The sequence below is a fragment of the Trichosurus vulpecula genome, chromosome 2, assembly GCF_011100635.1.
Source record: "Trichosurus vulpecula isolate mTriVul1 chromosome 2, mTriVul1.pri, whole genome shotgun sequence".
NCBI lineage: Eukaryota > Metazoa > Chordata > Mammalia > Diprotodontia > Phalangeridae > Trichosurus > Trichosurus vulpecula.
The window spans coordinates 19064827-19082286 of record NC_050574.1 but is presented as its reverse complement, the minus strand read 5'-3'; the positions used below and the strand labels follow the sequence as shown (position 1 = coordinate 19082286).

The following is a 17460-nucleotide window of genomic DNA, read 5'->3' as shown; positions in this document are numbered from 1 at the left end:
CCAGAGAGGAAATCTTGGCTGGGAGGCTACATAATTAGGAGATCATCACACATTCGATGGAAAGCTGTGCAGTAGACAATAAGTGGTACTTATTGGTTGTTGATTATTCAAAAAAACAAAAACAATACCATCTTAAAGGAAGGCTTATTTTCTCCCATTTATACAGGAAAATTCTGCAAGATCCTTTGAAAGATACAAAAACAGAAATAACCTTGTTTGAAGAACCTCTGATCATTAGTTTCACATGAGGCATAAAACAGGAAGATGTGTGCTTGCCATTTTCCACTATCATGCAAGAGAGATCCCTTATTGAGTCTTAAGTTGAAGTCACACTCCATATGTAGATGGTTAATTTCTTCATATGCTCTGTCATGATGTGGTTCTGGTTAACTGAAGCCCTGGAACCTCCTGGATGATATTTATTCACTCACTCAAATGATCTTTGACTTATCGTCTATATAGGAAAAGCCAAGTAGATGAAGAATGCCTGTTTTTCATGTTATGTTGGATAGTCACATGAACAGCCTACAGAACTCGTGTGCGTGCATGTGTGTGTGTGTGTGTGTGTGTTACATACATGCATACACAGAAGTAGCACTGCAAATGGACAGTGAGTTGTGTTTAGAATTAAATAGGAGGAAACCTGATTGGACTTCTCATGAGAAATTTGCAGAGCTCCACTAATGACCCTCCCAGAAAAGAAGGGCTCTTTTTGATGCCAATATTCTGCTACTGGTGTTGTATGGCTACAGGCCATGAAATATTACAGTTTCTGAACAATTAAAAATTGAGTATCAGAACAGGGGAGAGATACTTAGTGGATGCATGCAGGACTCAACCCCAAAATAAGGAACTCTAAGGAAGAAGCAGAGTAAAGAATGTTATCGAACTATATGATTAAAAAAGAAGATAGACTGATCATGAGCATCCTGAGAGAGAACCACTGAATGACTTGCTTATATGTTCCATTCATTGCTATCTTCACGGTGGAAAGAGAAATCAAGGTAGGCCCCTAGCATGTTTGGTGGACCCTAGTGGTCAGCTTATGGGAGAATGAGGTACTGGCAGGCATGGATGGTTTGTCATCTTCGTTATAAGAAGAAAAAGCTATATTGATGAAATCACAAGTCCTTTGGAATGTTTGATTATTCCTTTCCAGAGCCAGTATTCTAATCGTGGGTCCTATCACACAAAGTCTCAGTCATACTTGTTATGTAAAATTTACCTTCTTGGATTAGGATGTCCTCTCCACCTTACTTGTTGGCCATGCTTTCTGCATTTGTGTGTAGATATCTGAGGCCATGGGAGCTACTGCCTCACAGATGTTGGCTGACGTGGATTTTGTCTCTTACACATTTCAGGGTATATCTGCTGCTTTTGTTTTCTCTACATCGTTACTGCTTTAATTGGTAGCTGCTTTAACATGCTTAGTGAATACAGGTGTTTACTTTGTTTCTCTGCCCATCCTTGTCCTTTTATGTTTCAAGCTCTTTGGATGAATGCTCTATTACCAACCTGTTCTTGGCTGAGCTTCATGGTACGGAAAGCAAAATCCTGTTTTCTCGACCAGCTGCCCACTTCCCAACTTTGCCTTTCCCTCCTGGAATTTTCACCTTCACTTGGTAGCAATTATGAAGCCATCACCTGTGACCTTAAGATGTACAGTTCTTGCCCAAGACTTCACTATTTTTAAACAATGATATATTACTAAAATCCAAGGGTTTGGTGGAATTATAATTATAAATGAATGATATTTCTATCTGCGGATGGAAGTACCATAAACTCTTAGTTTGGGGTCCTGATAGTCAAAACCTTTTCTCCATACAGGGCAGCCCTAATATGAGGCATCCAGCTTCTAGTGATGTGGAAGCTGCCAAACCCCTAACACATTTTCTTTTTGAATAGAAATGTGTCATCTATGTTGTATCGAAATGTATAATTTATGTTGATAATTTTTGGTCACAGTACTAACGTGAAATTACAAAGTATACGTGTAGGTGGGTTCCATACAATTCACAGTTGTGATTTCATTGATAAGGAACTTCTAGAAGGGGAAACTGCCTCTACCAATACAAACTATAGTTTTAAAGAATGTGAGCTGTGAAAGGTAGAGATTTGGGCGAGTCAGGACTTGAAGCCGGGTGGCCCTGGTTCTAAGACCAGCCTTCTCTCCACTGTGCTGTACTTTTGTCTTTGCATATGAGAATTCCCATAAACACTGATATCCTGGCCCCCTTAAGTCTTCTCTTTTCCATGGGAAATGTTCTCCATTTCAGTAACTGTGCCTTTTATGGCACGTTTTGGAGGTGCACCAGCTTGTCCGAATCTTTCTCACCTTTCTTGACAATATTCCATCTATGGTGATCATCATAGACTCAAAGGAAATTGGCTCTCAGTCTGGATGCTAATTTGCTTTTAAAGAATTATTATCATTTTATCTTTAGACAAAAACAAACCCAAGTAAGCCCACAACATGACATTTTTTCAGAACTTTGCTTTTAGCAGTGTGGTTTCTCACTCCAGAAGTACAGATGAGAACTCTATTCAGGTTTGTTAAATGGGTCTTTGAGGTTGCTGTTACAGATAAAAATCACCCCTCTGTAATTATTCTGGTGATGAGCCCTTCTGAACTTAGTTAGGCTAATGCTTACACAAAAGGCAAAGTCCATTATTGGGCCAGAACTCAAAGCCTTTCTAAATTAGTCTAACCCAAAAAATGTTTTGCTCTGTTGGCACAGACTTGAAGAACCTGGCTCTCCTTGTATTTCCCAATAATCTATCATTGGAGTGCAACCTTAGCGGGCTCCTTTTACACCATTTAATACTTATGCTGGCATGGATATATTATACATAAAAATCCATTTATTAGTTTTTCTTCTTTCTTTGTCCCCTTCTGTTCTTCTTACTCACCTCTGTGTGCATCATATTTATTTTAATGTAGTCTGATGTAAGAAATCTTAAGTGCTTCGAGGTGCTAGAGTTAAAAGCATTAAAAATTGTTTGCCCTTGTCTTCAAGGACTTACAGTATGGAGTGTGGGGTGGACTGGGAACTACATAGTGTCGGTGATGAGTATGAGACAAGATGAAACAGAAGTGCAAGGATGTCCCCGTGGTTACAGGAAAATTGTAGGAAAAGCCAGTCCTTCCTTCTCTCCTGCTACAATGATCAAGCTTATATTTGTAATATTAGCTTTTTATATTGAAGAGAAAAAAGTGATCAGGCCTTTTGATCTGGAAGCACAAAGGAAATGATTAGGGCATGAACTAATAGATAGAGAGGCAGCAGATGGTGCCGTGGATCGAGTGATGGACCTGCAGTCAGGAAGACCTGAGTTCCGATCCAGCCTCACATGCTTTCTAGCTGTTTGACGTCAACTGTAAAACGGGCGTAATAACAGGGTTGTTGTGTGGATCAGATGAGGTTTTTATGAAGCACTTAGCACAGAAGCTGGCACACAGTATGAGCTGCATAAGTGCTTAGATCTCACACATACACCGCCCCCACCCCATCCCCTCAGGAAAGATCAGTTTCATCAGAAGGAAAGCTGCCATACTTGGGTCTACATTTACGCTCTCTCGTCTCACTGTCTTTGTAGAGCGGGAACAAAACAAGGTTCGTATGGAGAAAGAAGGAAACTGTTGGGTTGCCTAGGAGGGATTTTAGGAATGTTACCTCATTTGTTGATTCTTAAGGAAACCTCTGAGTTCTTGTTGTTTCCTATGCTTTGCCTTTTCCATCCAGTTGAGCATCCTCAGCCTCCACAATTAAGGAGAGCAGGTAGTATTGGCCTTGAGTATAGACATTTTAATGTTGTCCATTCTGCTTCAAAAGGGAACAAAATTTCAGTTATTCATTGTCTGCTTTGCTTAAACTGTTCTTAATTTGCACCTGGAACACAGGGGGAGAGATTCTGGAAAAATGCCTTTCCCCAGTGAGCCAGCAGTTGTTAAGCATTTACCTTACACCCCATGCTGTGCTTTGCCCTGGGGATAAAATAATAAAAATTGAGGCAGTACGGGACCTTGCATCCCTTCCCATGTGGGTCCTCCTCCTCCTGGAGGTGGGGGGACTTGTGGCCTCTACGCCCTCAAATGCAGCCATCTTACTGAATCCAAATTTCACGGAACAAATCCTTTTATTAAGGATGTTAGAGAATTCCTGAGGTGAACTTCACAAAAGAGGCACCACTACACATTTTGTTTTTATTTTTTGTAATTTTTAAAAATGTATGTGAAACTTAAATACAAAATGAGAAAAGAAAAAAAAAACATTTCCTTGTGCACAGCAGAACGTAAGAGAGGATTCAATATAAAACAATACATTTCCATTTCGAGAAAACCTATATAATAAATACTATTTGATGTTTTCAGCATGGCCCAGCTTTTCTTTGCTTCCTTCTAGGTTTTCTTTTGTTCTCTGCTGTGTGCTTTTTACTTTATTTTCCCCCCTCCCTCCCCCTCCCCTTCCCTAAAGGAGGGTACAATTAAACGTGGAGGTGTACAGATAGATATGCCCATATATACATACCTGTATACGTAGATACCTGTAAACAGGCACATATATACACGTATATACTCATTCACGTACATGTAAGACCACACTATGCTTATTTCCACCTGTCCTGTTTCTCTGAAGGTGCTCAGCATCTTCCTTCTCATGTCCAAGTCTGTCCATGTTTTTCCAAATCAACCAGCTCATCATTTCCTACACCGCAGCAGTATTCCAACCCAGTCACGTTCTGTCTGAAAGATTGTTTATGAAAGTTTTGTCCCAATTTTCTGCATTCCTTCAGTTCTTGGCTGCATAGATTTTATTTATGCAAGAAAATTTCAATTTAAAATAATCAGAATTAACCATTTTATACTCAACAGTGCTCTCACGGACTGATTCTGTTGAATCTGCTTCCTTTATGTCTTTTTTTTCCTGGTTTCTTTGAAGTTCCTGACCTTTTGTTCTTCCCACTGAACTTTGTTATTATTTTTTCCAACTCAGTAAGATAATTTTTTAGTAATTTAGTTGGGATGGCATTGAATAAATAGATTAGCTAGGTACACTTGTCATTTTTTAATTGTATTGGCTCTATCTACACAAGAACAATAAATATTACTTCGGTTATTTAGATCTGAGTTTATTTGTATAAAAATGTTTTATGTTTATAGTCATATAGTTCTTGTGTCTATTTAGGCAGGATTGCTCTCAGGTATTTTATATCGTCTAGTTATTTTAAATGGTCTAAAATAATATTGAATAGTATTGCTGATACATAGTGTAGTTTTCCTATTTTTCTCTTTTTATTAAATCTATTTTAGCTTTAATTTTGTCTGAGATCCTGATTACTATCCCTGCTTTATTTTATTTTTGTGTGTGTCTCAGATTTATAGCATTTCCTCAAAGTAGTATATTGTTGAATCCAAATTTTTAATCTGCTGTCAATTTCTGTTTTATAGGTAAATTCATCCCATTTACCTTCTAAGCTGTAATTACTTGTTGCGTGTTTTCCTCCTATTTTTCCTCACTACCCTTCTCACTCTATTCTTATCCCTCCTCACTCCTCTGCTTTACTGCTACCTGCTATCTTACTCTCCTATTCCTTAACCTACCCACCCCTCCAAGAGTTCCTCTCCCCCCACCCTATTCTCTTGCCCTCTCATTCCTGAGTTTAGAAGACTTTTATAACCTTCTAGATACACACACATACACACATTATTCTCTCTTTAACCCATTCCCAATGAGAGTAAGGTTCCAGCACTACCTGCCCTTCCCCCTACTAGCTTCTTCTGTATTAATTTTTCTTTTTATGCCTCATTTATATGAGATAATTACACCTTTTTATATCTCCATACAGTTTTACTTTTTTAGAATCACTCCATCATATACAGCTCAGCTCAAGCCTTTCTTCCAGACTACCTAAATAATGATGACAGTCATGAGAATGCCGAGAATATTTTCACATATAAGAAGTAAACAGTTTGACTATATTGAGTCCCTTATAATTGGTCTTTAATGTTTACCTTATATTTCTCCTGAATGTTATATGTCAGTTTTTCCATTAAATTCCACTGCCTTTGTCACAAATATCTCAAAGTCTTTCAGGTCATAAAATGTCCTTTTTTTTTTTTTATTCAGGATAATACTTAACTTACCCTTGGTCATAACCTCAGCTCTTTTGCTCTACAGAATATAGACCTACAGTCCTTCAACATAGTAGCTGCTGGGTCTTGTGTAATCCTTATTGTAATGCCATGATATACACATTTTGTTTTTTAATAATGCTGTTGACTTTCAACAATAAGAAAACCACCCAATCAGTCATTTACAACTGCTTGCACAACCATTACTGACATAAGGTTACTTTTAGTTATTTCTTGTGCCTTCCCTTCCATTTGTTATTTTAACATATCTTAAGATTGCGTTAGTATTCTCTGACATATGCATTGTACCCGTCATTTTTAACTTCTAATCAACTAAGACCCTTAAATCTTTTTTCACACAAACTTCTCTTAAACCAGGTCTCCCCTTTCCTATGCTAGGGATTTTCTGGAACCTCAGTTTAGGGCTTGAAAATTAGTGGGGAGGAAATAAAATCCTATTAGTCTCGTCTCATCATTTTAGTTTGACTAGATTTTTTTAGGCTCATGATTTTGACACTTAACTTGTTAGCTATGTCTTCCAGCTTTTTGTCATCTGCACATTTCATAAGCTTGCCTTATATGTCTTCAATCAAGTCATCGGTAAAGAGGTTGAAGAGGGCAGGGCTCTGTGGCACCCTGCTAAGAACTTCTGTCCAGGTTGTCATCAGTCCTTTCACCAGTGAATGCTCTTTGGATATGGTGATTCAGCCAGCTGCAGGTGTATCTAACTGTAGTATGTTCCAGTCCATAAAGATTCGATGAGAGCCTGGGTAGGATCCCTCTTTGAGGGTGGTCAGCCTAGGAGGGATGGGAAACTCTTGAAAATGAATTCATGAAGACATGAAAAGAAACAATTCTAAAGAGGAGGTAAGGGGACGTTGTCTAAAGAGACTGATGTGGATGCATTGGGAACTCATTGGTCAAGTTAGATATTTCTAAAATATGATTGGTGGAAGTAGTGATAGGTAACAGGATAAATACAAAAACTTGTCATTGTCCTTTAAGGGTAATTAGTGTTAAGAGTTGTAAATCTTAGGAGCAGATAGGTGGTGCAGTTGATAGAGCACTGGCCCAAGAGTCAAGAGGACCTGAGTTCAAATTTGGCCTCAGACAGTTGACAGTTACTAGCTGTGTGACCCTGGGCAAGTCACTTAACCCTGATTGCCTTGCCAAAAAAAAACAAAGAGAGAGAGAGAGCGTTGTAAGTCTTAGAAGGAGTTGAAGCTAGAACAGAAAGCCAGACAGCAGAAAGCATCCTTTTAGCTGTATGCAGGAGGTAGAGGGTCAAGAAGGAATAGGACCATCACTTAGGGTGGATAAGACAAAGCACAACAACATAGCCTTTTATTTTGCTTCTGTTTTCTCTACTAAGGAAAAAGCTTGGAAGGAATAGAAAAACTGGAAAGAAAGGAACAAAAATGTCTGATATGGGGACCTGAAGTCCAAGATAAGTAAAGAAAATTAGAGAAAATCTAGCTACTTTTGACTAGTTGAAATGACTGGGCCCAGAACAACTACATTCCAGAGCACAGAAAGAACTGGCCCCTGTATTAGCTAAGCTACTATCCATGATCTTTGAAGTATTATAGAGAATAGGAGAGGTGCTGAAGGTCTGGAGAAGAGCAGATGTTGTGCTCATTTTCAGAAAAAGGAAGATGAGAGTCTGCCCACTCTGGGCTGGCAAATTTCAAGAACGTATTATTAAAGGGATGTTGAATGAGCATCTAAGGAAGGAAGCAGTGATCACGAAGTTAGGCTGGTTTCACAAAGAATTGGTTGTGCCAAATTGAGTTCATTCCCTTCTTGGATTTGTGAATCAAGGGAATGAAAGAGAGTAGATATGATTTATCTAGATTTCAGCAAAGCATGGACAGAGTCTCATATTATTCCTGTGGATAGGATGGAGAGATGTGCACTAGCTTATAGTACAGTTGGGCCTCTTGAGAACTGGCTGAATGACTGAGCCCAAAGAGAACTCATTCATGGTTCAGTGACCACTTGGAAGAAGGTCTCCGGTTGGTTTCCCTAGGGGACAGTTCTTGGTTTGTATTGTTAAGTAGCTTTATCAGTGACTTGGATAAAGCCATAAATGCACAGATATAAAATTTGCAAGTGACATAAAGCTAGGAAGAATAGATCATAGAAGGATAACTGTCAGGATGAAAAAAGATCTTGACAGGTTAGGATCTTCAGTTGAATGTAATAAAACAATAGATAATTAGGAATAAATCAAATGTCTTTCATTTGGATTAAAGAAATCAGCTTTACCAAGCATAAGATGGAGGGGGCTATTTGGCTAAAAAAATCAACTTTCCAATTTTAAGATGGGGAATGGTATGGCTAGACTACAAGCTTATTGTGAGTGAGTTGTGTAATATGGCCATTACAAAATTTAGTGCAGTCTTAGTCTTCGTTAAGAGAGCCATAGGACTGAAAAGGAGGTAGGAGACGTTGCTGTTATACTCTGCCTTGATCACCCCATGTGTGGAGTGGAAGTTCTGGTTGTACCACACTGACATTGTGAAGAAGGTCCAGGAGGAAAGGCAGGATGGTCAGTAGTTTTTAGATCATGCTGGATACAAATTGGTCAAAGGAATCTGACCGCTATAGCCTGGTAAAGAAAAGACTTATGGGTAGGTTGCTGTAGGCAATAGCAATTTTATAGCATTTGAGCACTGTCATTTGAGAGGGTAAAAACTTACTAGAAAAAAAAAATGATTGAAAGTTGCTGAGAGACAGGCTTCACCTTGACAGTAAAGAAAACCTTGTTAATAATTAGAACTGTTCCAAAGCGTAATGAGCTGTCTTGGGAAAAAGTCGGTTCTCCTTCCCTCCCTCCTTCAGGTTCTTCATTCAAAGACTGGGTGATCGCTTCTTGGGGTTCTTATAGGGGCAATTCCTGGTCAGCATGAGTCGAAGATAACTTCTGCAATCCCTTCCAGGTGGGAGAGGGTGATTTTTTGTCTGACTTGCTGAAATTCAGATGCCCTGTTACTATAGCTTTTCTTGGTTATAACTCTAAAAAAATTCCAATGTGATATTGTTTGATTAGAATTATTCTCAGTAAGCTTTTCTTGGCTATTAATATTAGATCACCACTTCCCTGTTACGAGTCCTCACAGACTTTGCAGTTAAGTGGGCAAGAAAGGATTACATTTTGCGTTTTAGTGGTTAATGGTTTGTGTTCAGAATGTTGATCTGTTTTAGAGATGAAAAAACATGTAAATACATGTGGGTGAGCAGAATGTATAGATCCTTTCTGGATTTTTTTATCTTGATATTGCCTGATGATGTCATTATCCCTTCATACTCCCTCAGAGAATATGTTATAAACAGTGGAGCTCTAGATTTTACGTGAGCTCCCAGTTATAGTCATTAACTTTATGAGATTGTTTCCTTCTATCAGTAAATTAATATTTTTAGATGATTTCTTTTTTGTGTTCTGTTAGTGATGTCCTTGAATCATGTAAAATATTATTCTTTATAGAAATGTTTGGCTTATATTTCACAAAACTTCGTTTGAAATTTATGCCAAAAAAATCTTTCTTTACTCTTTTAAAGGAACTGTCATCGGGTTCTGAGGTATCAGAAGAACAGGCCTTACAGCTGGTCTGTAAGATCTTTCGTGTCTCTTGGAAAGACCGGGACAGAGATGTCATCTTTTTGACTTCGCTTTCTGCACAATTTAAGCAGAATCCAAAAGAAGGTACAGATTTTTGTCTTGTCATATTTCATTGTATTGATTGTAATAAAGTAAGGCAGGATCTAAGAGTTATTTTCATGTGGGGTTATCTAAATTTACCTCTTAGGTTTCTGGCATTTGTTGTTGACAGCAGGCCAAATTAACTATTCGTTCCCCCTTCTTCCTCCTGGTCTTGTTAATAACCTCATCTTTCAAATAGGACTTTTATTTCAGGGTGAGGGGACTGAACCTATGATTTTATTGGTGTGAGGAACTCCACGTACTAGTGAATTTTGGCAGCCCTTCAGAAGCATGGAGTCATGGAGATCTGCCAGGGCCACTGAGAGATGAAGGACCTTACCCAGGGTCACATGGCCAGTGGGGGAGAGGCCAAGCCTCTCCAAGGTCTGGTGGAATTGGAGGACAGTCTTCATCCACACTGTCATGCTGCTTCTCACTGGGTTATTGTTTTGTTAAAGTTAACAGACTGGAAACAAATTGTAAATAGTCTGGAGTTTTTTGCTTTATATGCAGTCTTTTAAATTTTGTTTATTTGAATGGTTTATTGGTAGGTATACTTAGAATAAAAAAATGTAAAAAATAAACTTTTTTTGGTTCCTATGAAAGAAAGCTCCATCTGAATAAATTAATGGCCTTCATTATCCTCAGTATCGATCACTCCTTGGTTCTAGGGATATCCCTAGAAGGCCCATCCTTTCATGAATTTATTTTGCAGCATTTTGTAAAATGACATCTGAACAGCTTAAAAGGTGCCATCTGTATCTTCTAGGATCTTTTAGGACATGATTTGGACTCTGGGGTAAAACTATTTCAATACAACTTACTAGTTGAACTGGTAGAATTTGATACAGTGTTATTGGGATTCCCATTTTTTTGTCCTTGCCATTAACCATTTCTTCCATCAGAGCAATCCATATTTCTTTTGACTCTGTGAAGAGACCCATCCTGGACGTGTGATTTCACCAGAATAGAAATGCCTGGGCTAGAAACTTCCTAATAGGGAGATCTAAATCAGTGACTGCTCTCTGCCCTAAAGCTTTAGAGACTTGGATACCTGGGTTATTGAAAGGTTAAAAGCTAAGTGACTTATTCATTGGAACCCACTCAGTATGTGTTAGACACAAGAAGTGAACCTTGCTCTCCCTGACTGTGAGGCTTTCTGTCCTCTAGCTCTAGCCCATCCCAGATGTACAGATAATCAATATTAGCCATCAAACACTGGCTTTCAGCGTTTTTACTTGCTTGGCTCCTTTTAACTAATTACCACATAGGATAGGTAGAGGAAGATTGTTGGGAAAATATTTTTTCCTATGATTACCAACCACATTCTCTTCCCTTCTTATCTTGCTACTTTTCTTGGGAGAAGAGACTAGCTTTCTGCCAAGACAACAAGGAAAAAGTCCTTCTATCCTCTTTCAAGTCTAATTTCTCTCTGACATCTGGGCTTTTCTGTTTAGCCTAGGCTCCAGAATTGAGCTCAACAGTTGTCTATTTTCAATTCTGATCAGCATAATACCAGAACATTCCTTCTATCACTGTTTACCTATTTACAAGCACTTTTTAATAACCAGATTATAAATGTATGGTTAAACCATAGAGTATTTAGATGGGTTAGAATCTCAGGGGGTGTAGGATAATGTGAGCACACAGATGCTTAAGCCAAGGGAAGGAAAGAAAGCATTTCAGGTGCAAGGGGAATGTTGTGACATTGGTAAGTATGAAAAAGCAGGATAAAGTCTCAATCCATTTTCGCTAAAATCTTGGGAACTTAAACCATTTTCACATGTAGTTTGCCATTAATTGATGGACTTCACAGGGTGAAGAACATTTCTGGCAGTTCATTTTTCTTACAGTTTGATAACCCTGCTTCCACAGTTGGCAGTGGTTGATTGTTAGCCACTGTTGGAGTCAGAAACCTGTGCCTCCAACACGGACTTTACTTTGTCTGTGACTTTGATTTCCTGTTGTCCTATGTTTGGTCTTCGGATAAACCTCTGTGGTACAGACTCTAACTTCCTCTGTCCTGCTTTCTCCACAGTGTTCTCAGATTTTAAGGATTTGATTGGCCAGATTTTAATGGAAGTGCTAATGATGTCCACTCAAACTAGAGATGAGAATCCTTTTGCCAGTCTGACTGCGACTTCCCAGCCGATTGCAACTGCAGCTCGGTCACCGGACAGAAACCTGATGCTTAGTACAGGATCCAATCCAGGAACGAGCCCCATGTTCTGTAATGTGGCTTCCTTCAATGCCAGCTCACTGTCCAGGTCAGCATGGTTCCATTTGAATGTCTCTAGCTAGGAATGATGTATAGGAAAGATTTCTTTCAAGCTTCCTTTTCAATGAGGTTGGATAAGATCTTACACTCCTAAGGGTGGATTTGATCATCAGAGGTGATATCGTCTTCTCGGTTTTCTGGTTTGTGGCTAGACTATTGGAAGCTTAAATTTGGGGAAACAAATGTTGTGTCTTATTAGCATAATGAGCTTTGGATATAGGAATCAGAAATGCTGAATCTAACACTGTCCAGCATTTAGCTCATTATGAATATGTGCATGGCAGATGTGTGCCCAAGGGCTCAAAGGGAAAGACAGGTGTAGCCCTTGCTTTATGGACCCACAGAGGAGGGAAACATGATGTTGGAAAGTAAGCGTTCCTGTCTTTTGTGTTAGTTTTTCCTACTTTCTTTCTTCAATTGCCTTTTTCTTCTCCTTTCTCTTCTTTTTTTCCTTTCAACAATTAATGTAGCCTCTATGACACTAGCCCAACTCCCAATACCCCTTTCTCAAGCTATGTGCCAGTGACGAGTTCCTCCTGTGCCTCACCTTCCAATGCAACCGCTCCGATATCTGTGCCTTCCATTTCGCTCAGTCCTCATATTCCAGGAGAAAGTCCTGCAGGAAGCCAGGCTTCGTCTCCGAGGTATCGCCCTTACACTGTGGCCCCTCCCTGGGGCTTCTCGACTTCTCCCACCCCGCGGTCCTCGAGCCTCTCTGCTTTGTCTAGCTCACCAAACCCGCCTGCCCTGTCGACCAGCCCTTCCAGACAAAGATCCACAGCCATGGGCCCACCCTTGTTTCCTGCTTCTCCAGGTCCCATGAGCAGGCGTCCCTCTACCCTAAGGATTCCTTCTAGGTATTTTCTCCAGAAGAGAGTTGTCTGTGTGCAGTGCTGGGGACTGGGCAGTAACAGACTTTGGAAAAAATGGTTTAGCACTAACCTTAGATACAAGCCTCTTATTTTTCTGTTTTGAGTTTAATTAATTCATTGTGTGGCTAACTAGTTGAGTAGGCTCTAATCCCTGATCCCATGCTTCTGCCAGCCTTGGATTGAGAATGTGCTAGGATTGAGGCCTGCGGAATCAGGATATTTTTCTTCTAGTCCTCATTCTACTCACTTCTGCAGAAATTTGTTGCTGGCAAGTTAACCTCCATAGAAGATCAGCCTAGAATTTGAGTGTTGATACTCAGCAGATCACTTTAGATTAACCTCTGGAGTATTGATTTGAAGTGCACTTCACTTGGAGAGCAGCTAGTTTCTAGTGTTAACTACCCTTGAATTACTGTAGCAAATAACCCTTCTTTCTCGTTACTAAAGACAAGGGCAGAGCTGACTCTGAGGCGTATTAATCTGTGCGTTTTTGCATGCAAATCTGACCTCCTTAATAAGCAATATCATAGTTCTCTTAACCCATCGAGTTTCTGTGTGTCTGCTTCATGTTTCCACAGTTGGCTGACCCTATTGTTTGCATGTAGGTGGAAACAGTTCTTGTGGTGCAGAGGGAAAGCTGTTGCCAGATGTTTTGTAACCTTCTTTGCTGCATTCCCTGATGGCCCTTTTTTACTTTTGTCGTGGTAGTACGTACGACCATCCTTTCTCCTTCCTCTTCCTCGCACTTTCTGATATGTCTGGGGACAGTAGCGATGAAGAAAATGAAGATGATGATGGTGATGATGAGGATGAGGATGAAGGTGGTGGTGGTGATGATGATTTTGCTTGTATCCAGTTTGGGTCCAGGTATCTGAGGAATGGAGCTTTATTGCATGCACAGGCACTTAGAACTAACCTTTCACTTCATAAGCCCTGTTCTAGTGGCTGCTTCGAAGGCATGCCGGTGGAGGAAGTGAGGTGTGTGTAGCAACCAGTGTCCAGAACAAATGAGGAACTAGTGCATGGATCTGTAGATAAGAAGGACAACTCAGCACAGGGGTTTTATCTTACAGCGTGAGCCTAAAACACAGGGAGATCAAGTAAGCGAACCTTCTAGTTCCTGTGGAAGCGTTTTTGTTGGCTATCAGACATGTAAAAAATTGCAAGCCATGTTTTCTTGACAGTACAAAGTCATAAATAGCCACTGATAACAGAGAGGAGGAAGAGCTTGGCCAATTTTTTCTCCAACTATGTTTAGGCATTCAATTGAAGAATCCTCTAATGCATGGGTTATGTAGGCCAATGTCGACAGTAGGCAAGAATTTTTTTAAAGGTTCTCTAAAAGTACACTTATAGTCTAGTGAGAACTTCTCACATAAGCCATTCACTTCATTAATAGAAATATAAATTAAAATACATTTCATGACTTCATTAGTTATTCTTACCTGAGAATCCAAAGAGTCATTTTTTAAAAAATTTTGTTTCTGTTGTGAGATTATTTAAGAACTGTTTTCCTAACCCAATTAACTCATAACTTTGCCCTTAAGTGAAGATTTCTTCTGGTCAAAATTAATATGCACCCATCACCACTGTCTAAAAATGACTTGAAACTCTAAGTAGAAGACTGTTGTGTCAGCAGTTAGGTAGAAGTCAGATTTACCCTTAGTTACATCTGGAGTGTGAGGAGGCTGTTGAGGCACCGCTGGGCAAGTTGTTGGATCTGGAGACTGTTAATTGTGTTGGGCGTGATGTTGTCTCACCCATAAATTCATAGAGAGCTGTCATCTTGCTTGTGTAAGGTAAAAGCCCAGCAAAATCAATACACTTTCTGTGGCCTGGTGCATCGTCTCTGTTAAAAGGATTTTTGTTGCTCCAGTTCAGATAATTTATCTTTAGAAGCAATGCTTCCCTTACCTCATCCCTGTCAATATAACAATCATTCTCTCTAATAATGGATTTGGGTTATGCTGGTGGTGGGTGCTAGAGAGTGCTCTAGCTCTGTGATCCTAATTGATGGGAAGAAAAGAATTCAGTAAAGTTATTCATATATTCCCTCCCAATCCCCTATCAAGGAGCAGTTACTTTTAACTCCATTCAACTCAATCATATCTCATACCTTGGATAGAAAAAAACGACTTAAAATCGGAAATCACCCAGCAAAAGGACAGGAGTCATACACTTAAAACTTTCTTAAGTTTCTTCTTGTTATGCCAGAACATTTGTTTTCCTTTTTCTTTTTATAGTGATTTTTATTGATTTTTTTTACAGTAACTACTTTCTTACTGTATCTCTCCTCTACTTTTCCCCAAGAGTATTCTCTTAAAACTAAGAATTTTTAAAAAGAAAGGAAAAATTTGCACAAGGCAGATGAACTTAAAAATAATAAGTTGGATGTGACGTACAGTGCTCTAGATCTTTGTTCCCCCTGCCTCCCTGAAGAAGTATGAGGAAATGTCTTCTCCCTTTCTCCTTTGGGTCATCCTAATTTCAGTCAGTTTTGATTGTTTTCCTCTTTCCAGAAGAGGTCACATTGCCAGAAAGGCTTAGCTGTCAAGTCTCATCCTTGATGCACAGCAGCCATGTGGACCACCAAACCCCAAGCCACTTGCAGCCCACAATACTCCCAAGTGGGCCAGCACCAGATTAAAATATAATTGGGAAGTATTTGAATAAAATAAACAAGTACAGTAAACACATAACATTACATTTTAAAACTAAGCAATCTGCAACATACAGGGCTCCTTAAGGACAGACAAGTGGCCGCCAGTTTCATTTTGAGTTTGACACCATCGCTTTGGCTAATTCTCCAAGGCTCTAAGTTACAGAGAGCTGCCAACCTGCGTTAATACGGAGAGTCTAACAGTTAATTGCTCTCTCTAGGTCACTACAGAGAAACCGGACACTGACCTCTAATTTTTTTACTGTTTTATTTGGAACATAGTTTGGCAGTTTTCCTTCCTCTCCCCCCTGTTGATTAGTATCATTTATTTTTACATCATTGTCATTTCCTGTTACATTGCTCTTCCCTTTCTCATGCAGAGATCCTTCCTTTTGTAACAGTGAACAAAAAGAAGTGGAAAAAGACAGTTCTGTCTAGCCAACCAAGCTCCTCTGGAGTCTGGACTTCTATACAGTGCTTGATACCCAAGTCTCCCCCCTCTGCAGTGAAAGCAGGGAGGAGGGCACCTTCTTCTCTCTTCCAGGTTGAACTTGATCATTAGGTTATGTAACAGAGTTTTTGGTTGTTCTTTCTAGTAATCTTCTTCTCTTTGTTATATTACTTTCCTTATTCTGTTTCATTCATTTTTCATCAGTTCATGTTTTCCCATACTTGTTCAGATTCTTCACATGCACTGATGCTAATAGCCTAATAATATTCCATTTCATAATACCACAGTTAGGTGGTGCAGTGGATGGAGCTCTGGGCCTGGAATCAGGAAGACTCATCTTCTTGAGTTCAAATCTGGCCTCAGACACTTACTAGCTGTTGTGACACTGGGCGAGTCACTTCACCCTGTTTGCTTCAGTTTCCTCATCTGTAAAATGAGCTGGAGAAGGAAGTGGCCAAACACTCCAGTATCTTTGCCAAGAAAACCCCGAAAGGGGTCACAAAGAGCCTGTCATTTGGGAAATGGCTGAACAAGTTGTGGTATCTGATCATGATGAAATACTACTGTGCTACAAGAAACTATGAGCTCAGTGGTATTAGAAAAAACATGGATAGACTTGCACAAAATAACGGAGAGTGAAACAAGTAGAACCCAAAGAGCATGGTATACAGTAACAGCAATATTGTTTTAAGAACGACTTTGAGTGTCATTTTGACTATTACTAAGTACAAATTCACTACAAAGGACATATGAGGGAAGACAGAGAAAGAAATGATAAAAAAGTATGTACACTATGGATTTCCACATATATATATATATACGCACACGTGTTTGTGTCTAATGGTAGTCATATCTAAGGTTAGGGCGAAGGGGGAAGGGAAAAAAAGTTACAGGATAAGTTTGTTATATATTTAAGAGGAATAGCAAATTGTGCAGAATAGATTTGCAGTTTCATGTATTTTTTTACTATGTATTTTCATGTATTATTTTACTATGTTATGGAAATGCTTATTTTATTTTCTTAAGTTCAGAACAAAATAAATAAAATTTAAAACAACACAAAACAAAAAAACCAAAAAGAGTTGGACACGACCGAACGACAACGACAAAACTGCAGTTGATGTGTTTCTCTGTTGCTGGGTATCTTCTTGGTTCCTAGTTCTGCTATAAATATTTGGGTGTACCTGGCATTGGTCTTTCTGTTTTTCACCTCTGGGCATCTGTGCCCAGCAGTGCAATTTCTTGTTAAGAGAATATTGAGTATTTTAGGTACTTTGTTAATATAATTTCAGATTGCTTGCCAGAATTCTTGTACTGATCCTGAACTCTGCCCCCAGTCTATTAGTGGACCTGTCTTCCCATGA

General features: G+C 39.3%; 1 protein-coding gene across 3 annotated transcripts in view; it reads left to right on the top strand.

The window, feature by feature from the left end:
* The window catches only part of UBE4B (ubiquitination factor E4B), a 148327-nt gene that overhangs the window by 72735 nt on the left and 58132 nt on the right, over positions 1-17460 (top strand). For 2 of the 3 annotated variants that reach the window (XM_036744286.1, XM_036744285.1), the window contains exons 5-8: positions 9695-9839; positions 11875-12103; positions 12585-12971; positions 13695-13853. In XM_036744286.1, coding sequence (XP_036600181.1) covers positions 9695-9839; positions 11875-12103; positions 12585-12971; positions 13695-13853 — 920 coding nt within the window. The remainder of the gene's footprint in view (positions 1-9694; positions 9840-11874; positions 12104-12584; positions 12972-13694; positions 13854-17460) is intronic. The other variant, XM_036744287.1, reaches the window with a different exon arrangement.